The following is a 27855-nucleotide window of genomic DNA, read 5'->3' as shown; positions in this document are numbered from 1 at the left end:
AATCCATTGGTGGTATGGACTTTGTCATCATTGGTTTTGGTACAGATTATGTGGCAGTCACACCAATATAGAAGACAGAGGAAGAAAAAGAAGAGAACAAGTTGATCAAAAATGTATTATGTTCTTCTGGATCCACTTTAATTTTTAACGTAAACAGTAATATTGAGCTCAGTGCTGAGAGCTGAGTGTTCAGAACTTTTTTTGCCCTTGGTTTCCAAACTGTGCATGACCTTCCCTCTGACTACTGGGGCTTTTCAGGCTTGATAGGTTCTACAGACACAACTCTGGATATTAAAAGTATATTATATTAGTAATAATGAATTAAAACAGGCCTGGTTTGGTAGTGGTATGGTTAAGGGCGCTGGTTGGGACAAGCACCTTCCCAGGTTGAATCCTGAACAGTAAAGTTTCTGAACTGGGTGAGAACTGAGTGTTGCTGAGTTTAATTCCCCTCTTTCCTTTTCACTCTGTGTTGGATAAAATGGAAATGGTCCACATCAAAAGACTAGCAGAGTGCTAATTGTTTAAGCATATTTGTGCGTTTCATGTAAAAATCCATGGAGGCCACCCTTCCACTCTGACAAAGCCCCTTTTTTTCAGCTGCACTACCACTGCACTTGTTACACCTAATTTTCCACCTCTCTCAAAGGTAAAAAGGGAACTTTTTTGATATTTAGAGATTTTCACTTCCTATCAGAGCAAATTGAATGAGTGCATAAAAACATGGGAACAGGTGAAAAAGTAAGCTGAGCGTACTAATGTCCAAACCCCTCCTGCTCACTGATACGCTGCTTAGTCTGGGATTCATTTTCAATTCTATATTAAAGGAAATGTGTGACAAATTTGAACAGAATTAAATTGGTTGGACAAAAATCTAGGACGGATGGAAAGACAGACGGAATTAGTTATTTAATTTAGTTGTTCTGCAGACACACATAAAGTCATTTTCTTTTGATGACCAGACTAACCTCTGGTTCACGTTCTTGTCAATCATCCACAAGTCAAGGAACTTCACAGGTACACTGTTTCATCAAAACAAAATATTCTAAGCTGAACAACATGAGCAAATATGTAAATCTCTATGGACAAATTTCAACTATTTGCTTCCTGAACTGAAGAAAAAGCTGGATTTAAAAATACTCTGTCTTTACTAAAACTATATGCCATCAATGACAAACGCATTCACTATGGATATATTACAAGCAGTGAATGGGTTGCTCTTAGAATTTTTTTTGAGTAAGAATGGTCTCCTGAGGAATTATCTTGATTTTGCAAGGAAGGCATTTTTCACAATTTTTAAAGAGCAAAATTGCAATTAATTGAATTAACTCAATATATTGCTCAGTCCTAGTCATAGTTTGGCTGCAAATCTTAAGTTCTGAACCCCTCTGAAACCACACCTACCCTTCCTTTGTTCCCTCCTTCCTTCCTTCCCTCCCTCCTTTTGTTCCCTCCTTCCTTCCTTCCTTCCTTCCTTCCTTCCCTCCCTTTGTTCCTTCCCTCCCTCCAGCCATTCTCTGCCTGTTGAAGCCCCTGCTGTTCAACCATGTGAAGTGAAGAGATGGAAATAACACATTGACTCCTGCCAGCAGCCTGGACTTCGATCCAGCCTTAGTGCTTCCAGTTGGTCCTGGGAGACTCTACTTCAGAATCAACCAATCGTGCCATCTCAAAGAGTCTGCAGAGACTGGGAGGCGTTGTGGTGCCATAATGAGTTCTCTGGTGTTTACTGCTTATCATAATGGTTCCTAATGGACTCTTAAACACTGAAGATGGAATAATTACTATTTAGAACACTGAGACTATGCTTTCAAAACACATTGTGCAATAGAGCTGTGCAGGAGGATGCAGTCCTTCACCACTTATCTCTCCAACTCCAAACTGTGTCTTCATTTCAAAAGCCTTTCTCTCATAGACTTATTTTTTTTGTGGAGTGGCTGGCACCTCTGGACACATTCATTTTATGAACTGTTCAGACGGATGAACTCAGATAACAGCAGCAGAAGCACAACAAATGGGGCCGATATCTGATTAAATCAGAGGCGTCAATAAACTCTTCAAGGATAATGGTTCACATTTTAGGAAACGTGTTCAGAAAATGTTGTCTGTCTAATGTCTGTGGTGAGCACAGCCTAGACCTGGATTACAGATTGAGTTAATTTAATTAATAAAGTTTTGAAAAACATTTTGAACAACGTGACAAAGACATAAAGGGAAAAACTGAATAAATAGCTTCCTCTGGAGACTTTTCTTCCTCAACAAAAATTCAAAGTATAGCATGTTAGCTTTTCAAAATATTCACTAGGAATGTGTTTTTCCAGTCATATTCTAACACTGTTATTGTTTTATGTTTTCAAAACCCTTGCAAGTTCTGAGGTTTTTTTTTAATATTCATGTTTGCTGTTACAGACCCATTAGATATTGGGAAAGTCATTTAGTTTGGATGTTTTCGACACTGATTTTATTTGAATTGGGCTTAGGTAGTTCTGAGAATCCCTGGATGCCGCCACTCAAGTGGTATGGAAAACTGTGACATTTTCAGTACATCCTTCAATAAATAAAAACATTTCAATGTAAAATTTGGCAATGTTACCCAGATCTGGCATTGCTTAACGTAAAGCTGACAAAAGGAACAGGTGACAAAATGACAAATGAAACCTAATACTCCAAAGGCTTGGACGTTGAATTCATACACCAAGACAAATATTAAGAAAATAATAAATATAAATAAATAAAGACATTAGTGTACAACATACAACACAACAAACACACAAAGACTCACTTTTTGCCACAGAGACTCTCTGGAGGCCAGACTAGAGCATGCTGCTACAAACCAGCAGTTTCCCAGCTGTCCCTGATGTAGATCATGTGCACTGATGCCATCGACAAACAGGTGGGGGTCCTCACACAGCTCCTAGAAGTCAAACACACACACAGATCAGCTGACTAAATCTAAGAGTCTGAAATAAAAAGCGTTTAAAGGCTGCTTAAAAAACCTGTTAAAACTGGTATTTGCATATCGTTAGCCTCAGAGCATAATTACCTAACTCAAACACAAATGGACAAAAGTATGTGGAGGAGGTGTTTCTTTTCTAACAGGGGTCTGGGATACAAAACAATAACGACTCATGTCAGAATATAGTTTTATATTATGGGACAAATATCATTGCATTGGTTAGTTTGGTTTAAATTGTTATCTCTGTTTCCAAAATGCCTCAGAAATGGTTTTGACTTCATTTCTCTCAACATTGATTTTTTTTTTTTATTTCTTCATGACTATGATTTGAAACGTTCAACCTCTAAATTTATGAAATACTGTTCATGCTTTGACGGTAAATAATAATTTTCTACCACATCTAATCACCTACTTTCTTTACATCTCACTGAGAAAGAAAAATCTCCCATTAAACTTTAAGGAAATATTGATGTTTCTAAACTATATGGACATAAATATTGGGACACATCATGTCTACAGGTGTAAGATGTCCTGTTCATGAGGATCTGACATAGAAACATCAGTATTAATAATCAATATGATATTTATCCCAATACAAAACTATATTCTGACATTAGTCATTGTTTTGTATCCCAGACCCCTGTTAGAAAAGAAACACCTGAATTCAACATGTCCACATACTTTTGTCCATCTGTGTATGAGTTAGACAGTTATGCTATGAGGTTAACGACATACATGACATGTTCAACCATGTAGCTCTGCACAGAAATGACACATTGCCTGCTTTGTGAAACTGTATTAAAAAGAATGAGGTGATGTTAAAGGCCAAAGTGAATATTGTTTACAGATACCATACTATGTCAGTGTGAGATTGTAAACCTTTATTTTAGAATAAAACCCAGTTTATCTTTTTTTTTTTTTGTTTAAAAGCACTCAGCACAGTCATTTCACAGCAAGAAGTTCCTAGGGGTTGAACCTTTGGAGTTTGCATGTTCTCTTTTTCGTCATCATAGGTTAAGTCATCTTTATGAAATGATCTCGGTGTGTTCCCTGTGTGTCAGACGTGATGAACTATTGACATGTCCAGGGTGTACCCTCCTTAACGCAACGTCATCTGGGACAGGCTAAATTAAGATGGAAAGTTATTCAATTGGCAAAAATGAAAATGCGTTCTCAAAATCTACTGGCACATGGCTGCATACAAGTCTGAATTTTGCATGGTCGAAAAGGAGTAGGAAGAAGTGTAAACTTATTTAATCCAACCCCTCAGTGCTTTTACACCTTTATCACTAACTTAATACAAGAATCAAACAATACTATTTTCCTAATTTTGGCATCGAACCACAACAAATAAATAATGCAGTAACTGAATTATACACAACAAGATGCTCATGGCAGTACAGTCATACAAACAGACTCAACAATTCAATTTTCTTCAATAATTACAGCAGATTTATCAGTACATCATCCATAAACAAACAGCCCTCATTGTCATTATTAAATACTGCACCTCTCAAGAATCATTTCTTTATATCTTTTTTAAACTGAAATATGTTTGATATTTGTTTGTTCCACTATTTTACACCACAGATGGTGATACAGAAACTTTTTAAGGTAGTGCACACTTTATGAATCTGTAAATTTAACTTTCCCCTTAAATCAGAGCCTCCCTCTCTTTCATAAAACATTTCTTGAATATTGCCCGGCAGTAAGTTATTCTTTGCTTTATACATTATTTGAATAGTTTCGAATTCCACAAGGTCAGTGAGTTTTAAAGTTTTAGATTGTAAAAATAGTGGATTTGTGTGTTCATAAAAACCCACATTGTGAACAATTCTTATTGCTCTTTTTTGCAGTAGAAAAATTCTTTGTAATGAACTTGTATTTGTATTTCCCCATACCTCCAAACAGTAACTTAAATAGGGTATTTAAAAAAAAAAAAATCCTAAATAATATGAGATGAGAGTACGAGAATGACAGCCATTAGCAGAAACAACCCACTTTATGACACACTTATTATATATTATTATTATGATAAGGAAATACACATGGTATAATAATCTTCACTGTTCAAACTATGATGCTGAGAGCCACCAGAGAGGAATTTAAATGACAGCCAACATAGATGATGAGTGTGTTTTGGACCTTTTCCCTATAACAGTCAACAAGTATCTTATAGATTGTGAAGTCTTAAATAATTAATGATCCAGTGAGTTAATGTGTGGAGCCACTGTAAGGTTGAAATCACTTGTCCTGGTGTAAAACAGAGGAAATACTCAAGAGATCAGCACAAAGTTTAGTACACACATTCATATTCACAGCAGGCAGAGCTGTAAAAACGGGCAGAAGGTGCGAGATGCAGAGGAGAATGAATGGGTTAGCCAAACACATTCATGGATCAGAAGGACACCATCTGTTCTCACACACCCACATATCACGTTCATGATCTTCCACCAAAGTGTGGGAGGGCTGTGTGTGTTTGTGAAATCACGTTTCCTGTGGCTCCTGCGTCGATGTCCATTTACTGCCACAATGTGGACACACAAATCCATCAGCAGACAACGTGGTGCTGCTCTTCTTCCTCAGCACATGCAATGGACTCACACACACACACACACACACACACACACACACAGATAAACAAAGCCATCGTGTGGCTCCTGTGGTTCCTGTGATAATGTGTGGGATGATTGGTACAGTCTGTAAGGGGACACTAGTCATTTACTGAGAGAAATGTTGTCCCTGTCTCATTTGTCTGCCCACTGAGGCTACACTGCAACATACGCTCCATCCGTCATTAACAGCAGTGGGTCCTACAACACGAAAAGACACTGGATAGTTCCACTGTGGGAGCAAACAGAAGGGTATAGGGGACGAAATTTGGATTTTTTCAAAGGCTGTCTGTGAACCTGAATATACAAACAACAATATACATTAGAAATATGTGGGATTTCAAGACAAGAAGAGAAAAAGGAAAACCACAAAACTGTAAAAACAAAGTGACAAAACAAGACAAGATAAGATAAGATATTTGGTATTTTTATAAATATTTATATAAATTTAGAATTAGAATTAAAATTAAACTCAATACTACTTACATATATACATTGTGGTTGCACATGCATATGGTGTGAAGGGGGGGGGGGGGGGGGGGGGTAATGGGAACTGTTGTATAGTCTGATGGCTGTGGGGAGGAATGACCTGTGGCATCACTCCTTCTTGCACTGGGGATGTAACAGTCTGGTGCTGAAGGAGCTACACAGATGAGGATGGATGTTAGTTTGGCCAACATCCTTCTGTCCACCACCTCCTCAGTGGAGTCCAGTGGGCAGGTCAGGGTTAGCATTAGCAAGTTAGCATTAGCGGGCAGCCTATGAGAGAGCACATGATACCAAATAGTACTGCAGAGGCCACCACAGTGTCATAGAAAAGAGCCCCACCCACTCCGAGGAACCTCATTCCCCTCAGCAGGTGGAGGTGATTCTGGCTCTGCCCACTCTGAAGGACCTTGGGAGGGGGTGGAGGTGTATGTGTCTGTAACAGGTGGGAGGGGGTGGAGGTTTATACGTCTGTAACAGGTGGGAGGGGGCGGAGGTGTATGTGTCTGTAACAGGTGGGAGGGGGTGGAGGTGTACGTGTCTGTAACAGGTGGGAGGGGGTGGAGGTGTATGTGTCTGTAACAGGTGGGAGGGGGTGGAGGTTTATACGTCTGTAACAGGTGGGAGGGGGCGGAGGTGTATGTGTCTGTAACAGGTGGGAGGGGGTGGAGGTGTACGTGTCTGTAACAGGTGGGAGGGGGTGGAGGTGTATGCATTTGTAACAGGTGGGGGGGATGGAGGGGTATGCGTCTGTAACAGGTGGGAGGGGGTGGAGGTGTATGCATTTGTAACAGGTGGGAGGGGGTGGAGGTGTACGCGTCTGTAACAGGTGGGGGGTGGGGGGTGGAGGTGTATGTGCCTTCAGCATTTCCATACAGTAGGTGCAGTGTTTAATTGTGCTGTGTCAGTTCCATACTGTGTAAAGTTAGGGAGAGTGGAACAGAAGGAGGCAGGGTTAAAGGCTACGTTTACATGTAGTTTTGGAAAACTGATATTTCCCTCTCTCTGTTTTAAAAACCAAAAACCTTGTGCAGTTTAAACCAAGGATGCACACTTTGTGACTGGTGTGGACCTGGCTGTAAATATCCCCAGATGCACTTTGTTCTACTGTCGAATACAACGGTGGCTTCAGTGAAAACGGACCTCAGAAATGTTTTATTCAGTCGATGATGTGATACGATGTTGGAACATACGCCAGAGGCTGAATAGTGAGAAAATACATCTATATTATCATGATATGATATTCAACGAAATTTGTTACAGTTTTGAAAAATATACAAAATGTATAAAAAATATAAATGAAATGTAAATACTAGTGCAAATGTATTGAAATCAAATCCAGTAACATTATGGTGGATTGAAGGAAATACGTTAGGAAGTCGATGGCAGAAACACAGCAGGAACGTTTACAAGTACGCAGCCGTTCCACTAACACACAGACTGGCGTTCTTACGAAGTCCGCTCTCTCGGACCGTTCTTACCAAGACCGTACTCGCTGAACTTGACATTGAGAAACAGCCATGGTTTATATCTCCATCTGCTCTCCTGGTGCTTGACACCAGCTCTGCAGCCCCGCCGTTTCCTCCGTGTCTCCGCAGGAATCTCCAGTTTCTCTGCGCACAGTAGTCCAGTGTCTGAGAGCTAACAGCTGATCCCAGGTGTAAACAACGGAGTGGCTGAATGGGTGTTCCAAGGCAGACTCAAAGAGTCCACAAAGCAGGAGTAAAAGTAGCATTTTATTGACTTTTTCAGTATCTAGACATTTACTCTAGTTTTAAGAAATGTAGCTACGCAGAATCTGATCTTTTCTTTTTTTAAGATTATGTTTACAAATGTTTGGCTTTATTCTGCCTGTACATTTAAGTTAGCTGAACTTTTATTAGTGTTCATTTGTAATGGTTTAATGCCCTCTTGTGGTAAAATATAAATCGTGTTTTTGAGTTTTTGCACAGAGTGTTCAGTGCATGTGCATGACGGGAATGTAATGAAGAGGCGTGTTTGTGCAGAACTTAGTACTTTTGTCTCAACATGTGTCGCCTGGGATGTCATTCGTCTTTTTACATGTTCTAAAAGTGATGCCAGAAGTCAATAAACAAGATAAAAGGACCATCTTGTCATCATTGGAGCCTACATCACACGTGTTAGCTAGCTGTCTAGCATACGAAAAGAAGAGACTCATTGCGAGGGCAGAAAAGGCTCTGTGGTGATCTGTTGCAATGTAGAACTTTTGAAAAATGGAGACTTTAAAAAATTGAAAGAAAGAAAGAAAGAAAGAAAGAAAGAAAGAAAGAAAGAAAGAAAGAAAGAAAGAAAGAAAGAAAGAAAGAAAGAAAGGAAAACGGATGGGAAACCATAAAGTCCTCAGACAGAATAACGTCATGTACCAGAGCCGATCTTTATAAAATGATGTGTTCTCTTATGCAGTGACACAAGTTCCCCTCCAGCTCCAGATGTCCTGTGTCAGACTTCACTGTGGGACTACATCACAACTACCTTCAAACACATGGTATAGATGAGATGCATTCTTTTACATAAAGCACTGCCAGAGGGGCATTTATGTCTGAACAAAGCGGACAAATTTGATGTTGTTGTGGAACTGGGTACCACAGGGAGAGACAAACTGAGGATGATGCTCAGGAGACCATCAGAGAAAACAATGAGGAGCTGTGTTTACATCAGAGAGATGAGAACAGAAGTGCAGCTGTATACGCCAGGCACAACACTTCAAACCTACTTTGACATCAAGAAGCTTAACTCAAGGCCTGCTCAGTAGCTTCACCCCTGAACAGATGTATGCATTTCATTCTAACATCAGGAAATTTGGATAGTGGTCTACACCACTGACTTTGGTGCAGAAGGTTGGGGTTTGAATCCCATCAGGAGTGAAACGTGGATCCTATACCTCAGAATGAGCGGTACAATTAATGATAGAGTCATACCGGCTCAGACGCCACTCAGGATGAGAAGGTGATGTCCAATCGGCTGCTGGAACAGGACATTCATGGAGCAGGACAGAGAACATGGTTCCACCAACAGTGGAACCAATGTTTGGTCTGTCTTTTCTGTAGGACATGGGGTACTGGTTTGGTCTGTCTTTCCTGTAGGACATGGGGTACTGGTTTGGTCTGTCTTTTCTGTACGACATGGGGTACTGGTTTGGTCTGTCTTTCCTGTAGGACATGGGGTACTGGTTTGGTCTGTCTTTTCTGTACGACATGGGGTACTGGTTTGGTCTGTCTTTTCTGTAGGACATGGGGTACTGGTTTGGTCTGTCTTTTCTGTAGGACATGGGGTACTGGTTTGGTCTGTCTTTCCTGTAGGACATGGGGTACTGGTTTGGTCTGTCTTTTCTGTAGGACATGGGGTACTGGTTTGGTCTGTCTTTTCTGTAGGACATGGGGTACTGGTTTGGTCTGTCTTTCCTGTAGGACATGGGGTACTGGTTTGGTCTGTCTTTTCTGTAGGACATGGGGTACTGGTTTGGTCTGTCTTTCCTGTAGGACATGGGGTACTGGTTTGGTCTGTCTTTTCTGTACGACATGGGGTACTGGTTTGGTCTGTCTTTTCTGTAGGACATGGGGTACTGGTTTGGTCTGTCTTTCCTGTAGGACATGGGGTACTGGTTTGGTCTGTCTTTCCTGTAGGACATGGGGTACTGGTTTGGTCTGTCTTTTCTGTACGACATGGGGTACTGGTTTGGTCTGTCTTTTCTGTAGGACATGGGGTACTGGTTTGGTCTGTCTTTTCTGTAGGACATGGGGTACTGGTTTGGTCTGTCTTTCCTGTAGGACATGGGGTACTGGTTTGGTCTGTCTTTTCTGTAGGACATGGGGTACTGGTTTGGTCTGTCTTTTCTGTAGGTCATGGGGTACTGGTTTGGTCTGTCTTTTCTGTAGGACATGGGGTACTGGTTTGGTCTGTCTTTTCTGTAGGACATGGGGTACTGGTTTGGTCTGTCTTTTCTGTAGGACATGGGGTACTGGTTTGGTCTGTCTTTCCTGTAGGACATGGGGTACTGGTTTGGTCTGTCTTTCCTGTAGGACATGGGGTACTGGTTTGGTCTGTCTTTCCTGTAGGACATGGGGTACTGGTTTGGTCTGTCTTTTCTGTAGGACATGGGGTACTGGTTTGGTCTGTCTTTTCTGTAGGACATGGGGTACTGGTTTGGTCTGTCTTTTGCAGATATTTTTGTCTGTAAATGAGCTGCATTTTTCATCATCTTGCCAGATTTTTTTCTGAGGTTCACAGTTAGTTTACCTTCTGTGGATATGCGAGCTGTTAGCATTGCACGTCACATATTACATCACTACCCATGTCACGTTACAATGCAATATTTTTTAAACTTTATGCAGAAAAATGCAGGGATTATGAAATCACAAGAGCCCCGCATATTTCGTGTATTTTGTCTGGGAATATGCTATTATTGCGGTGAATATGCACCTTTTTAAAAAAAATGCGGACTCCCACATAGGGATGTAACGATTACCGGTATAACGATAAACCGCGGTAAAATTGCAAACGGTTAGTATTACCGTTTAAATTCTAATTATCATGATAACCGTGTTTGATTACCGCACATTTAGGGGAAAAAACCCTTTGTAAAGCTATGCTTTTATTTCAAGTATTTGAGTATAGTTTTAATTTATTACAACTTCAATTTTCTATACCTAATATTTGGAACCAATATTCACTTTTAAAGTCTTTGAAAAGGTTCGTTAAGCATCTTTGTGTTATTTATGCAATAAAGTATATACATTTTTCAAATCAAATTTTATATATTTTTGTGTGTTTTCTGGCCTTTTATGTTGTTATCGTAGGTTAAAGTGAAAAAAATAATAGACAGATGAAATAGATGAAGTTGTGCTGAAAAAAAAAAGATCCCAAACATGGGTATAGATACATTTGTTTATATAGTATATAAAGGCAAAATCAAAAGGACTGAAAAACGGCCTAAACAGGCTCAGACCCCTAAGGGTTAATATTTGAATGTTTCTGGCAATAGAAGGTACATTGTGCCAATTATTTTATTATTTTTTATTATTATTTTTTTTTTAAATACAACTTTGTTAATTATTTGTTTGTTTATTAGTACTTTTTGAACATTTTGAGCACAATTTCAATAATACCACGATAATAATGATAACCGTGATAATTTAGGTCACAATAACCGTGATATGAAATTTTCATATCGTTACATCCCTGCTCCCACATAATGGGCAATGTTTGCTTGATTATGCATTGAATTTCACGATCACGTAATCCTGTTTTTCTGGAGCGACTGTCTTATCAATTATCTTATCTAAAATCAACCACACTACTTTCTCTCCGCCATCTCAGTGACTGGCCCATGTCAGATTCTTTATATAAAGTTGACACCACCTTAATATAAAATATGGACGAGCTCCATTTTTACAAGAGCACAGGTGTCAAACAAGTGCAAAAATTAACCTGAACAGTCCAGGTTGTCCAAATCATTTTGGTTCAGGTTCCACATACAGACCAATGTGATCTCCAGTAAAAATAACCACACAATAACCCATAAATAATGACGACAACAAATTTTCTTTGTGAAAAATTAAGTGGAAAAACATTTAAGTGAAAAAAATAACATTACACGGTGAAAATACTTACATTTACAAAACTATTCTGTCACAATAAAATGCAAATAAATACATAAATAAAAACAAAGATGAACAACCTGAAATATGCAATTTTAACATTATTCTGCCCGTTACTAAATATTTTGTGCATTTATGGAGCTACTGTGATCTGTAGTTGTGTTAATAATAAGAGATGTAATATTGTAGAAATTGTTCAAATTTTAGTTCCAAACTCCAAAATTTTAACAATATTCTGCCTGTTACCAAATGTTTATGGAACACTGTATATGGAACACTGCATGTAATGCACATGTACAGGATGGGGAAGCAAAATTTACAATATAAGACAGTGTATGACCAATTAGTTTATTCAAAGTCATGAGAATTTATTTGCCACAAAAAAACTGACATAATAGAAAATGTTTTTATTCTATGTGTCCTCCTTCTTTCTCCATAACTGCCTTCACACGCTTCCTGAAGCTTGTGCAAGTGTTCCTCAAATATTCAGGTGACAACTTCTCCCATTCTTCTTTAATAGTATCTTCCAGACTTTCTGGTAATAGTTTTGCTCATAGTCATTCTCTTCTTTCCATTATAAACAGTCTTTATGGACACTCCAACTATTTTTGAAATCTCCTTTGGTGTGACGAGTGCATTCAGCAAATCACACACTCTTTGACGTTTGCTTTCCTGATTACTCATATGGGCAAAAGTTTCTGAAAAGGTATGGATAATAGTGTTAGGTATGATTATGACATCAATATATGTTTGGTTTCAAAACAATTGACGTAGTGCCTGCTGAGAAAAAACAACTAAATGTTCATTGTAAATTTTGCTTCCCCACCCTGTATAAATATTAGGTCGAGGCCTAATATTGTTAAAATTGCACTAATTTTTCAAATGAAATTTCAGTTTTTTCAGCTTATTCACATCTTTGTTGTTAAATGTAAATATTTTCATAATTTAATTGGGGTTTTTTTGTACTAAAACAAAAAGAAAAACTTGGATTTGTCATTATTTATAGGTTATTAAGTCATTATTTTACCGGTCTGACCCGCTTGAGATCAAATTGGGCTAAATATGGCCCCTGAACCAAAATGAGTTTGACAGCCCTGTACTAGAGGTTCCGGAGCGGTGCAGGCTGTGTTCAGGCTGTGTGCAGTCGGCCTGTGTTCTGCTCTCTGCTTTGTGGGAGTGGCGAGTCGATGGCCACCTCAGCCATTACTCAACAGACAGCAGAAATCAGCGCTTCACTTAACAGCTCTTTGTCTTTACACACTCGCAGCACCCAACTGGGGTTTGAAAAGTAAAAAAGACGCAAACACAGAGAGCCAAGCATGTGTAACATACAAACAGTTATTATCTGGGAAAGCAGAGGTCAGGGTCAGTGTGGTGGAGGTCTGTCCCTGACCGTGGCCCGCAAATGTTTTACAGTCAGGTGACAGTCAGGGCCAAGGTTCAGCACATCACTATGTCAATCCATCTGGAGAAGGCGTGATTAGGTTCAGTGCAAAAAAAAAAAAAAAAAAAGAAAAGGTGCAGCAATGACTGATCCATTTATATTTCTCTATTTTGAAAGAAAATTAATCAGCAAGTCATTAAGCGACAAAATAACCAGACTAGGAATGCCTTGTCTATGGTACATGCAGCAGATTCAAAGGGGGTTGTTCTAAATTACCCCTCAAACACCCAAAAGCAGTTTAAAAACAAGTAATCTAATCATTACATGGAAATAATTCAGATAAAATGCAGCTTTATAGCAGCATCAGATGTGTTTTTCAGATGCATACACACACACACACACACACACACACACACCATTATCTTCTGCAACATCGGTTCAACAATAAAACCCATGTAGTTTGACAAACGGCAGTGGTTATATATGCTTGTTCTCATGTAGAATTAATGATATATTTTGTTGAAAATGTCATGCTTTTGCCACTTTTCTCTATTTTGATAGAATAACCTTTGAATTTACTGAGCTTCTCTGAACATCTACATGGTTGGTAAAGTAAATATAGGAAAAACCCTGATTTTCACAGCAAAAATCTGAAGGATAATATGACAGCAGCCATGGCCCAGTTCTAATGACAACACAATCATCTACAATAACATCGTCATGTCAGAACTGAAGACAATTAAAGGAAGACAAAATACTGCAGAAAAAGGAAAAACAAAATTAGAAAAACAGCTAGATGAAGAGGTAAAACATGAAGAGTGTTGGCTTAACACCTCTTTAACACTAGGGGTATAACGGTACAGAAAACCGACAGCTGTCCGATGTGGTGAATCAGGAAAAAAATCTGATGAGCTAAATTAACAGCAGTCCCAACGACGGTGACGGCCATCTGATGTGGTGAATCAGGGGGAAAAAAAAATCAGCGACGTTAATGTCAAAACAACAGGTGGCGCCAATACGATTATTTAGGCCAGGGGTGTCAAACTCATTTTAGTTCAGGGGCCACATTCACCCTGATATGATCTCAAGTGGGCCGGACCAGTAAAATAATATCAGTGAAAAAAGTAAAAATACATTATGATAATGTTTTTATCTACATCGTTTCCTTAAAAATTTGAATGACGTGAACAACTTGAAATATCTTAAGAAAAACAAGTGCAGTTTAACAATATTCTGCATCAGTTTATCAGTTTATCATTTACACATGTGCATTACAACTTACATTATAATTACAAGTATACAAAACATTTAGTAACAGGTATAATATTGATACAATTGCATTTACTTTTCTCAAGACATTTCACGTTGTTCATATTTCTTCAGGTTATTCACATTTTTTGTAAAAAGGATAGTTTGTTAATGTAAACACTTTCAGGTAATTTTACTTTTTTACAATAAAACAAAGATAAAAATCTGCAGTTGTCATTATTTATAGGTTATTATGACAGTTTTTTTTTCTGGTCTGACCCAGTTGAGATCTAACTGGTTTATATGTGTATGTATGGAACCTGAAATAAAATGAGTTTTACACTATTGATTGTTAATAACTTCAGTGTAATTTTTGCATTTCACAAATTCATCCTATGGGCCAGATTGGACCCTTTGGCGGGCCGGATTGGGACTCCGGGCCACATGTTGGACACCTGTGATTTAGGCTATTACGTGGGGAAATACACAAAACTTTAAACAGACAAACCCAAAAAACAGTGCGAGAAAACACTGAATATGAAGCGTAAGGAGAAAGGTGGCTGGGAAAAATCAAAAGAGAAGAAGGCCAAATTATTCCAGGCGGAGGCATCCAAACACAAAAAGCTTAGTGAGGTGTTTAACAAGACTGTGGAGGATGGCCAGGAGGAGGCGGAGTCAGAGCATCCTCCGACAGTGAAGGGATAGACGAGCACAGAGGAGGAGTGAGAGGCACTGGTGGAGTAATAGGTTAGGGTACCTTATCTTTGACAGTGTTGTGCAATACTTTTGATTTATTCATTTGCTGATCATTATTCATTGTTTTATTTTGAAAGCCTTCATAATCCTATTTTAAGACTGTTCTAGTGCTTTGTAAATAAATAAACACAAATAATTGTTGATTGTGAAATGTTATTCTCTGTGAATATTTTGTCTAGTCCTGTGGTAGAGTATCTTGACACACTGGCAGGTGGTTATTTAAATGTGTAATCGTGTATGGGTTGTGGGCCTAAATTTTGGAAAAAGTCCAGGGCCTTTTTTTTTTTTATTCCCAGTCTGTCCCTGCATAGTGTGTACGTTCCGCTTCAAGGTTCATGTGGAAACCTAACCTCCTCAGACCCAGCTATGGGTTTTCTGTCCACATTTGTGTACAAGAGTTTCACAACCTTATACAAAAAAAAAAGAAAAGAAAACTGTCCACCACAAAGGACATTCCATAAAAATTGTGAAAAACTGCATCTGAAAAAACTGCTGCATCATGATGTTTCCAATATAAGCACTTATTTAATAAAAACAAAAAAAAGCTTGTACTTTGCTGACATTTCTTGGGTCTTAGGAGGTTAAGGTGAGCGTTTGTGTTCTTCACATAGGCTGCATGTAGTCGTTCGGTACACCTCCGTATTGTGTTCAAGGCCCTAAACTGAACTGGTTCGATACAAAGGAGTGCACCGTTACACCCCTATTTAACACACAAACACCAAATGCAGCTTCTATAACTGTGACATGGGTATTGATAAAATTATCTATAACATATTGGAAGAGGAGACGATTTCCTGTCTGTCCTCTACTGATGCAAAGCAGAGTGGATAAATGACTGACTCTACTCATAATGAAAGTCTCCCCACTCTTCATTTGCATGTGGGGAAGCATAATGCAGACCCTATGAACACAACTACATGGTGTACGATGAAACCAGAGAGCACAGACACACACACACACACACACAACCAAGGTCAGTAATTTGCTGACTCTGCAGAGCTGATTGCTGCAAAAGCAAACTTTTAATCAGAGGCAGAGGCCACTGCAGTGCCCCCCCACCCCCCCCCCCCACCCCAGAGGGGTAGCAGCCCCCTGTATTGTGTCACTCTCTGTCGGTGCCTGAGTTTAGTTCTCTACTCACATTTTATTCCCCCTCTGTCCGCAACAGCATTGATTGGTGGAGTGTGAATAGAGGCGGAGGCTCATTGTGGCGGCCCGCTGTGCAGGGATTGGCCCAGGTAGACAAGTAATAGAGTATCGATCCCTGCCTAGCCCTGCAGACACTGAAGTAATGTGAATATTGTGGCTGAACGCAGCCTAATCATTTACCCAGGTACTAAGAACCTTTCAACCAGCTTCACAGTCTGGCCTGACAGAATCCATCAGTCTGTGAGAGGAACCATAAGCCATAGAGCACAAACACACAGCACAGTCCACAAACCAACCACAAAACACATCCATCTAAATCTGCATGCTAGCTAGGAGCTACAAGTAGAAATATGAAGTCCATGTTTTTCCAGGAGTCATTCTGGTTTCAGTCTCAAAAGTGTTTGTGCTCCTTTTGTAATGTATTGCTCTGTTATTAAGATTCAGGGTTAAAAGAAGCTTTTGGTTTAAAGATGTGTTTGACAGCTCGAACACCGAATGAGTTGGATTCTGCGCTTATATTCACTGACAAACTGACAGCTGCTGTGGTTGAAGAGTTATGCACACTACACAGAGGACTTTGCTTTGCAGATGTTTCAAACTGATCATTGTTTTTAGCAGGGATGGGTATTGTTATGATGTCATCAACATTTGATCAGCACCGTTTATCAATGTGGAGCTTTAACAGTATTCCTACCGGTTCTTTTCACAGGTTAGTGTTACAGTGGAAATTGTGAGCATAATTATTTGGTTTATTTTCTCATTTGTAGCTTAGGCCTATATAATGAATTAATTCATTAATATTCTTGATTAGGAAAGTGCAAAACATTGTTTTGAACTAATCACCATCATAGATTCAGAATATTTAATCATTGCAGTCTGAAACAAACATATATAAATATTTAGTGCAGAAGATAGTTTATCCTTTATGTATAAAACTGCATGCAGGACTGTCAGTCAGCCAGATCTGTCAATGTCCAGCTCTGAATCTAGGACTGTCAGATCAGATGATTATCATTCTGATCATTTTACAATAAATGTATGATCTGACCTAAAGTAAAATGACCAGCAGGTCACTGGTCACTTCTAATCATAACTTGTGTTCATATTTGGGCTCCACCCTGCTAGCATACATAACATAAACAACACTAGAAATGCAATCCGTCCATAACTTTTTGAGTTACCTTGCACATGGACAGACAGGCAGACAAACAAACCAACGCTGGCAAAAACATAACCTTAAGGTAATAAGTGAGGTAATAAGTGAACTATGACCTAAACTGTTCATAATGGACAATCGCTAGGTTTGGTGACAAATCATTCATGTTTCTACCAGAATCTGTCAGACTTGTTGCTCTTTGTCCGCTAGTGAAGTGTCCACTTTCTTGTATTCTTGAGCTCAGAGAACTGAATCGAGCCTCAGAGACCCGAACCCAGGTCTCTCATCTGGTTCAACAATCACTAAAATGCACTAACAAAACTCTTTTGAAGAAACAGAGTTGGTGACACAAATTATCCAAACAACTTTTCTATTTTTCTTTATCCAGTACTGTTAACATCTGAGCTTACTGATATGATACTCTGGTCTTTAATAATTTGGCCCAAGGCCCTATGTACTACTACATCACAAATGAACATATATCAAGTTAGCAGGAGCATTGGGCTGGTCAACGAAATAACAACGATCAAACTTATCACTATAATACACTGGCACAGCAGCTGACTTGCTTGTTGATGTATGTAAAGAATAATTTTAAACTAAAATTAACCATCGGATTTGTTCCATTTATATTCAGTCCACAAAACAGCCTTCACATTTCACATTCATTGCGATAACTGTCATTAACAACGCTTCCACAGACACTGGATCATGGTTGTTAACATTAATCTTGTTGGACTTTTGAGTTAAGTCTGTTATAGTGGCTCTTTAGAACCTGTCACTGTTAAAAAGTGTTTGGTTAAAGATTAAAAAAACCTGTTGTTAATGCTTTTAGCAGCAAGTAAAAAGACTATCACTAGAAAATGGTTAAAGCCTGAAGCACCCACAACGGAAGAATGGATCGACGTCGTACAGGACATTTACATTCTGGAGAAGTTGACATTTTGTTTTAAGGGTCAAAAGGAATTTTTTTTTTCACTATTTGGTCAAAATGGACAAACTATGTTAAATTTGTAATGGATGTGAATTGAATACATCGGTGATATGAATACATTTATATGATATACATTTGTGTTTAGGTTAATGTAAACATACACACCTTAATGTGTTTTATCGTGTTGATAAAGTAGTGGAGTAAGCCCTCTCCTCCTGCCCACTTTTCTTTCTTTCTTTATTTTATTTGTTCTATATTTGACTAAAAATCTTGGACTAGCATCTTCTTTCCATTTGACGTTTGGAAATTGAATTGTACCCGTGAGGGAAGTTTTGTATAAATTGCTTTTCCAAATAAACATTCATTTTCTGAACCCACTTTATCCTCACTAGGGTCATGGGGGTCACTTGGAGCCTATCCCAGCTACATAGGGGCGAAGGCGGGGTACACCCTGGACAAGTCGGCAGTTCATCACAGGGCTGAACATATAGAGACAAACAGTCACTGTCACATTCACACCTATGGGCAATTTAGATTAACCAGTTAACCTATTAGTGCATGTCTTTGGATGGTGGGAGGAAGCCGGAGTACCCGGAGAGAACCCACGCAGACATGGGGAGAACAAACTCCACACAGAAAGGTCCCACCCCCTGTCGACTGGTGTTGGAATCGAACCCAGGACCTTCTTGCTGTGAGGCACGAGTGCTAACCACTGCACCACCGTGTCGCCCCAAATAAACAAAGAATTATTATTATTTTATTTTTTTTTAATTCAAATAAACAAAGAATTTAAAAAAAAAAGGGCTTGGCTGGCCCACTTTAACCTGCAGGAGTTTGTGTCATATATTTACCTGCCACTGTTCAGTCACAGTGTCAGACATAAGATGAATGCCATTCACCTGCAGATGCCCGACTGTTTGGATGTAACAGACATTAAAGAAACTGTTGCTGTTGTCCTATTGTTCTGTTCATTTTCAGTTTATCAGGTTATGTGTAACATCATGAGTGGGTGTAATGTAGCTTTGGACTTCAGATGAGACATAGTAGTAACAACAGGGTGTCAATGGAGAGATAGGAGTGATGCTCTGCTAATAAACGAAAAGTTCCTCTGTTTTCTGCAGGTTTCTTTTTTACTTTCATCATCATATGATAACCATATGATATAACCATATGATCTTTTGTCTTTTGCATAGTTTTCATCTTTGTTTTGGTCTGCATTTTTGTTTTCATCTTGTTACATTTTTCATTTCTTGTGTTCTTTCTATCGTTTTTGCCTTGTTGTGTCTTTTACATTGTTTTCATCTTGTTGCACCGTCCCAGGTTTCTTCTGGACTATAGCCAGTCTGTTGCTTCCAGGTGACATCAGAGTGTGAACTGCATTCAGGCTACATAATGTATATTGTTATGGATGGAGGCAGAAAATCCAGGTGTAGATTACTGCACAAAGGGAGAATTGGATTTTCCTTGGTCAGGATATGTACAGTCAGTCCAGCTTATATTTACAAGGCTGACAATTTATACTGAGCAAACAAGAACTCAAACTATGAATTATGAAAGAGCTGCAGCATCTGAAACATTTGACACATAAACAGAACCACAGTGCTTCAGTTTCAGCTTCACAGTTTGTCATGTCTTTTATGTATTGGGATTGTCTCTGTCAACTCACCATATATTTTTATTAGTAAGTTTTTATTTTTATTTCTATCAATTACTAGAAATTTCAGGCGAACCCATTTGAATTCCAGGTGACCCCACGGTTGAAAAACACTGGCTTAGCACTAAGTAATTATTATCTTTACCCCGCATGGCTCACCAACAGGTGACAGGCAAAATAAGCAACTGGCTAAGCATAGCATTTAGCAGCTCAAGAGATGGAATATGGGCTAGTAGTTGTTGAAATAAAGCTAAAAGGAGAGATAAAGGCAATTTATTGAGAGTCTAACTACAAGTGAATGCTTTGTGTCTGCTGGATGTGCTACACACTGACCACACAACTACATAAAGCACTCATTTGTCAAACCTATTAATGACCTAATAGGAACAGACATATTCAAGTCACCAAACCAGTTGAGGAGGTCTGGGGTAAAGAGAGGAGAAAGGTGGGAAACCTCTGAGGTCACATGGAACAGACAGAGAGGAAGCACATTTTCTGAGGCTGCTCTTTCTGCTTGCATGCTCTGCCACTGGGACTTCATTGCAGTCATTAATATCGCCTCAATGCATCTAAGCAAGGATAAGCAGAGCACAACATGGGCTCTGAGGGGGTTTCAGCTCCTGAACCTTCACCCTGCCCCTGACAGCATAACCTCCTGCATCCCTGCATGTCCGCTGACAGCAACTGGGCCCACAGATCAACGGACATGTCAAAACGCCTTACCAACACAGTAATTCATCAACTATGACGGTGCACACATCTGTTTGTACAAGCTTCTCCTAATCCATGTTATTGTGTCTTTGTCTTCTGTCAAATAAAAACAGTACCGACAGACTATTTTCAACTTTCTTATTTATTTGAGGTTTCAATGCATTTAAGAATTTTTGTTTTTTGGTCTTTATTTAACCCTTTAACCCAGGGGTCTCAAAAATGTGTCCCACCAAAGCTTCCAATCCAGCCCATGGGATGAATTTGCAAAGTGCAAAAATTCCACAGTCAAGGCTGTGGAACTCATTTTACTTCAGGTTCCACATACAGACCAATATGATCTACAGTCAAATAATAGCATAATAACCTACAAAGAAATAATGACTCCATATTTTCTTCTCAGTTTGATGTTTAAAAAAAACTTACATTATGCCTATAAATAATGACAACTTCCAATTTTTGTCTTTGTTTTAGTGCAAACAATAACATTAAATTATGAAAATATTTACATTTACAAACTATCCTGTAACAAAAAAATGTGAATAACCTGAACAAATCTGAACAACCTGAAATGTCTAAAGAAAATTAAGCACAATTTTAACAATTTTCTGCCTGTTACTAAGCGTTTAGTGTCTTTGTAGATCTGATCCATAATGCGCATGTAGAAATGATAAGTTGAGGCAGAATATTGTTAAAATTGCACTAATTTTTCTTAAGAAATTTTTTTTTTTTTCAGGTTATTCATATCTTTTTTGTTTGGATAGTTTATAAAAGTAAGTATTGTCATAATTTAATGTTTTTTTTGCACTAAAACCAAGACAAAAAATTTGGAGTTGTCACTATTTATAGGTTATTATGCTATTATTTTACTGGTGCGGCCCACTGGAGATCAAATTGGGCTGAATGTGGCCCCTGAAAGAAAATGAGTCTGAGACCCCTGCTTTAACCCCTATGATTTAAGCTTATTAAAAAAAAAATCTAAATGAATTTCTGACCCTATATACTAGTTAAGGTAACAAACCTCTCACTTTGCCTTTTATCCTGCATATACTGGCATATACTTCCTTAATTGGTCTAAATCAGAGATTCTCAATTCGGGGGGGGGGGGTGTCAGTGACATTGTGTGAGTGTGCAGGTGTGTTAGCAACTACTGTTGTACATCACAACAGTATAAATCACCACTCCAGTTGAACCGAGAACAACTACCAAGAAGTGACAGTGAATAGTTCTTCATCTGTATATGTCAGCCCTGTTTTAAACTGGTGACACATTCAGGATGGACCCCGCAATCACCCAATGGCACCTGAGGCTCCAACACCCCCACCACCTTCACAGCAGTTAAACGGTTTGGAAGATGAATGAAGGGATGAAGAAAATCTTGGTTTACTGTGAGTGACTTTTGCTCACATTACCGATCACACTGGTTTAGGGATGCACCAATCCGATACCAGTATCGGGCATCGGCTCCGATACAGTGTGTGTACTCGTAGTCGTACTCATAAAAGTAACTCAGTACAACTACACCAATACCACTTACAGCCGTGTGACATTCACAGTTCAGTGCAGCAGGTACGAGGAGGAGGAATAATGTGTGGGGAGAGTGAAGAGTGTGGAGATATTTCAAAATAAATGACGGTGATAAAAGTAATGCTGACTCTAAGTAACGTTACAGACACAGACAGATATGGACGCAGCGTTCTGTCCGTCCTCTGCCTACATATCATCTGTTTTCCAGGTGCTGGCGGATGCGTACCCAGATGGAGAAAACCAGTGGAACCGTGGAGGTAGAGGATCTGTTCAAAGAGCCACTGTGAGAGTTAGAGAAAAACTACTGACACATTTAGGACAACTACCAGGGCTGAGCTGGGGGTATGGAGCAGTGCAGACCGCCACCAGCGGAAGTGAAAACAAAACTTATGGCTCATTTAATATTTTCTCTTCCTGCTGAAGCTAAGCTTTTAAACCTTACCAGTGAAAACGCTGCAATATTAGTATGACATCAGTGTTGCCTCTGTCGTCTCCATGTTTGTTATTACTGACTTTCTTCTTCTTCTCAAAAATACTTTCCTCTTCTTCGTGGTATTTGTCCAGTATGGTTAATTCAGAGCGGCGCCCCCTGGTGGATTAATTGAGAAACGCTCATTCCAACACATTAAATGTCAGTAGCAGCACTTTGCTCCAGTCAGACTAATGATAACGACAATAAAACACATTTACAAAAGGAACTAAGAACTAGAATGGGATTATTAAGTACTCATCGGTACTCGGTATTGACAAGTTCTCAAATGTAAGTACTCATACTCGGTCTGGAAAAAATTGGTATCCCTACACTGGTTACTGCTGGACCTCACTGAAAGCAAATCCGGAGTTAACAAAAGCTAACCTGAAGATGCTTGTGAGTGAAACATCTGATCGAAGCCAATTCATTTCCAGGTTCTGGAAGGAGACAAGTGCATGTTAATAGTTAAAGATTTGTAAATGTTGGGATTGTTTGTGAGCTATGGAAGTGAACTCAAGTGAAATACTACCCTTTAAATATTGCATATATCTGTCTTTTCACTGCTGGAGACACCAGCAATCAATGATTAGTCTCTAAGGGAGCGCAGGCCCGTAGAGATGATTTACCAGTTTGTGTGTTTTAATCGCCTCTCCAGCTTCAGGACATATTCGACTGCTGACAGGCTTTTAGAAAAGAAAACATTCACCAGTGTTCTGAGGCTGTGAAGGGCACCGAAATGTATGTCTGCAGTTTGTATATTTATGGAAAACTGTCTAAGATTAGGAGATGATGAGGACAACTGCATCTCCATTTTATATGCATTATGAATTTGCTCATTTAATTAACTGGGTGGAAATCTGGAACAAAACAACTGAAAAAGTAGGCAGAGCCCCGCCCAGTTGCACAACACTTTGCCCCTCCTGCTCACTGGTACCCCACCTACCAAGGGATTCATTCTGAGTCTTAACTTTCAATCTTTTCAAAAATTTGTAAAAAAAAAAAAATCTGAAAAATTGAGAGACAGGCACATATAAAGAACATGTGTGTGAAATTTGCAAAGAGGTGAATAGAAAGTCAAAAATATCAGATGAATGGACGGAATTTTTGGTATATCTATATACGCCCCTTAGGTGCAAGTGGGGGGCTAAGATAAAAAAAAAAAAAAAAAAAAATGGACCTAATATGATGTGTCTCAGTTTTAAGAAAATATTGATGTTTATAAACTATATAAACTATAGCAGCTAAACTATATGTCCTGTTCATGGTGATTTGACAAATAAACATCAATATTTCCTTAAAGTTTAATGGGAGATTTTTCTTCCTCAGTGAGATGAGAAGAAAGTAGATGGTTAGATGTGGTAAAAAAAAAAACATTATTTACAGTCAAAGCATGAGAAATATTTTAGAAGTTTAGAGTTAGAACATTTAACATCATAGTCATGGATAAAAAATAAATACATAAATGTTGAGAGAAATGAAGTCAAAACCATCTTTGGAAGAATTCTGGAAATAAACATAACAATTTAAACCAAACTATCCAATGCAATGATATTTATCCCATAATATAAAACTATATTCTGACATTAGTCATAATTGTTTTGTATCCCAGACCCCTGTTAGAAAAGAAACACCTGAATTCAGTGTGTCCACATACTTTTGTCCATATCTGGATGTAGATGTTTTTCTAAGTGATTGAATCAGGTTCTGCTTTTAGATGCAGGAACATCGTTGTATACTTTTAGTACCTTATACATTATTGATGGTGTTGTATATGTATGTTCTGTGAATCATGTATGGTTTAGGAACTGACTTTTATTGTGTTTTACGTATATTTTTAGTGTGGATGTATGGCTGTGATTTCTATTTCGTGTAACTTCTGCTGCAGCTGTCTTGGCCAGGACACTCTTGAAAAATAGATTTTAATCTCAATGAGCTTTTTTCCTGGTTGAATAAAGGTTACAAAATTGTGTACATTAGAAAAGTCATGTGATGTAGGCTGGCCGTTTAGCGGTTGGACGCAAGTGAACTGAGGAAGGAGAAGAGGTGGAGGCAGGAGATGGCGTAGTCCGCAATTTTTTATATTTTCAATATTCCTCATTTCCAGACAAAGTGCATGTGCTAAAAGTGCAAATGCCAGAAAAGTGCAAGTGCAGACGGAGGTTGGAGCAGCAGTGTCTTCTCCAGAAGCAGAACCACAACTGATGGAAATAGGTGCCTTTTATAGTGTTCAGCCAGCTGGATAAAACCACTACAACTCAACAGGGGATTTACAAATCTACATAAATTGTTGAAACGAATCTAAAACCTCCATGAACCAAAACCCACAACTAAAACCTATATAAAACCCAAGCTATGTACCTAAAACTCTAAACCCAAACACCAAAGATAAATAGAAACCCATAAACCACTAAAATACAACTCCTGGCTCCCCTACACATTCCCCTGCCTTGGTCCAGGCCGGAACCTTCTTAAGGGCTGTCGTTCCTGTAGGGTCTCTTTTCACTGACGGACCTGGACACAAGGACAAGGTAAGTACAAATACTAAAACACCGTTCACTAAACACTTTAAAATCCACTACCACACCGACACTAAACAAAGTTAAACTTAAATACTGCACATTTCTATTGCACCACATCTGTTTGGGATCTAATTTGCGTCTCCTTTTCTTCCAGGGCCAAGCAGTCATCAATTAAAATGCTAGAGCCACTGGATGTAAAAACTGAAAAGGAAAGACAATAAAATCATCAATAAACTACTTTTAAAACCAATCATGTGCAATTATTTTTGTATGTGCAAATATGTTTGTTTAAAGTGCCATGCTATCAAAAGCTACATGTGCAAGTTAAAGTGCTCAAGTGAAAAAAGGTGCCTGTATTTAGACTTATCAGTAAGAAACAGCTGTTTGTTACAAGGCGTTTACACTTTGTTGTGGTGGGAAACAAAGAAACCACTTCTGCAAATACAGTAGATCCAGTGAAAACTCACACATTGACTCCATTATGCCTCTTACCATATTACAACTCTATTACTACATATGTTTGTACCACATGTGCCTCGTGTATGTGAATGGTCATGTGATATGCATTTTCGGCATGTTATGATTAGGGCAGCAACTAATGACTATTTCAATAGTCGACTAGTCATCAACTACTGCAACAACTAGTCAGATTATTAAAACAGTGGCTCTTATTTATATTCATCGCCGCAGTAAAATACTGTAAGGTCCCACCGGACGTCAGAAGGATAGACAAGGGTTTATTCACACTGGTGCGTTATCGGAAGAACAGTTTTTGTCACTGTCAGCTGTAACCACGGTGACATGACAGACGGAAAAATGAATGGGAAACTTAACTGCTGACACCGTGTCACTCATCCACTGTCTCTCTTTTCCTGCTCTCACCTGTCTCACACACACCGGCCCACTAGCTCCGCCCCAATATGCCGACTCACTGGCTCCGCCCCCATACTGTTCTCATCCACTCACCTGTCCGTCATAGCCCCATACACGCTCAGTGTATTACAGACAGTCAGTAACTGTCAAACTTGAATTTATTATTATTATTATTATTATTGTTATTATTATTATTTTCACTGAAAGAGAAGGAGGCTACAATCGGTGGGTGGCCATGGCTCAGATGGTAGAGCAGGTCATCCAATAACCGAAGGGTTGGTGGTTTGAATCCCGCTCTATCCTAGTCAGTCCGTTATGTCCTTGGGCAAGACACTTCACCCTCCTTGCCTCCAGTGCTACTCACACTGGTGTATGAATGTTTAGTGGTGGTCGGAGGGGTCGTAGGCATGAATTGTCAGCCACGCTTCTGTCAGTCTGCCCCAGGGCAACTGTGGCTTCAGATGTAGTTTACCACCACCAGAGGGAGAATGTGAGAGCGAATGAATAATGGATCAATAATGTAAAGCGCTTTGGGTGTCTAGAAAAGCGCTTTATAAAATCCAATCCATTATTATTATTATTATTATTATTATTATTATTATTATTATTATTATCTAAGGGGAGACATAAATAAAATTTAAAAAAAACAAAGTAAGAACAACAATGAAAAGTATGTGCATAACAAGCTGCAGGGTGGCTTTGTGGAACAATGTAGAGCAAGAGATAAAGGAAAGTACAAACATAAATATATTTAACAAGAGGTATAAAAAATAGTTTCTAAATAGGTATATGGAAGATGAGAGATAAAAATAGTATTGTCCCAAATACCATTTTTAACCTCTTTGAATTGAGGGATAGTAATTGTAATATCAGAGATCTTTATATTTGTGAATGGACTGAAGTGAGGACAAATGTGAAGTCTGGATGGACTGGGGTTGAGGCAGGTGTGAAATTATGGAATGGACCTGATGATGAATTTAAGTTATTCACTCCTTTGACAAAGTTTAAAAAAAATGCCTTAAGTTTCAAATCATTTAAGAAAATTGAGTTGAGATTTGGGATGTAACAATATGAAAATTTCATATCACGGTTATTGTGACCAAAGTTATCATGGTTATCATTATTATCACGGTATAGTTTAAATGTGGTGAAAATATTCAAAAGTATTTATACACACCCTGAAATAATTTGAAAAAAAAAACAAACAAACAAATAAAATAATAGGCACAATGTACTTTCTGTTGCAGAAACATTCAAATATTAACATGTAAACATCAAACATATAAATGTGCATTAAAGATGTGTATTTATGTATATTTTTGCACATCTTTTGTCTACTTTAGTATGTTTTTAGTGTATTTTTGCATATTTTTTGTATACTTTAGTGTATTTTTGCTTACTTTAAGTATACTTTACTATGTTTTTAGTGTATTTTGCTTTTTTTTTTTTTTAAATATATTTTAGTGTATTTTTTTGCATATTTTTAGTATACTTTAGTATGTTTTTGGTGAATTTTTGCATATTTTTGTATATTTTATCATATTTTTAATGTACTTGAGTATATTTTTAGTGTACTTTTGCATATTTTTGTATACTTCAGTGTATTTTTAGTGTAATGGTGTGAGAAACATTTATTTTTGTCATTATTTCTAGTTTATTCTCTTCTTTCTTTGACTGATTCTGATCCACTTTAGCCCATACTGGTCTAAATGTGGAACCTGAACGAACATGAGTCTAAAACAGTGAATGCCACGCCAAACATACAAACGTGCATTAAAGATGGCACTTTATAGCCATTGTTCA

At 38.5% G+C, this 27855-nt stretch overlaps 1 protein-coding gene across 1 annotated transcript in view; it reads right to left on the bottom strand.

Moving 5' to 3' along the window:
• capn5b (calpain 5b) overlaps positions 1 to 27855 on the bottom strand; it is a 118521-nt gene that overhangs the window by 45450 nt on the left and 45216 nt on the right. The window contains exon 3 of the mRNA XM_030154597.1: positions 2783 to 2914. Within this exon, the coding sequence (XP_030010457.1) occupies positions 2783 to 2914 (132 nt within the window). The remainder of the gene's footprint in view (positions 1 to 2782; positions 2915 to 27855) is intronic.

The sequence above is a fragment of the Sphaeramia orbicularis genome, chromosome 14 (genome assembly GCF_902148855.1).
Source record: "Sphaeramia orbicularis chromosome 14, fSphaOr1.1, whole genome shotgun sequence".
Lineage (NCBI taxonomy): Eukaryota > Metazoa > Chordata > Actinopteri > Kurtiformes > Apogonidae > Sphaeramia > Sphaeramia orbicularis.
The sequence above is the reverse complement of the archived record's forward strand: the minus strand, read 5'-3'. Positions and strand labels throughout refer to the sequence as shown.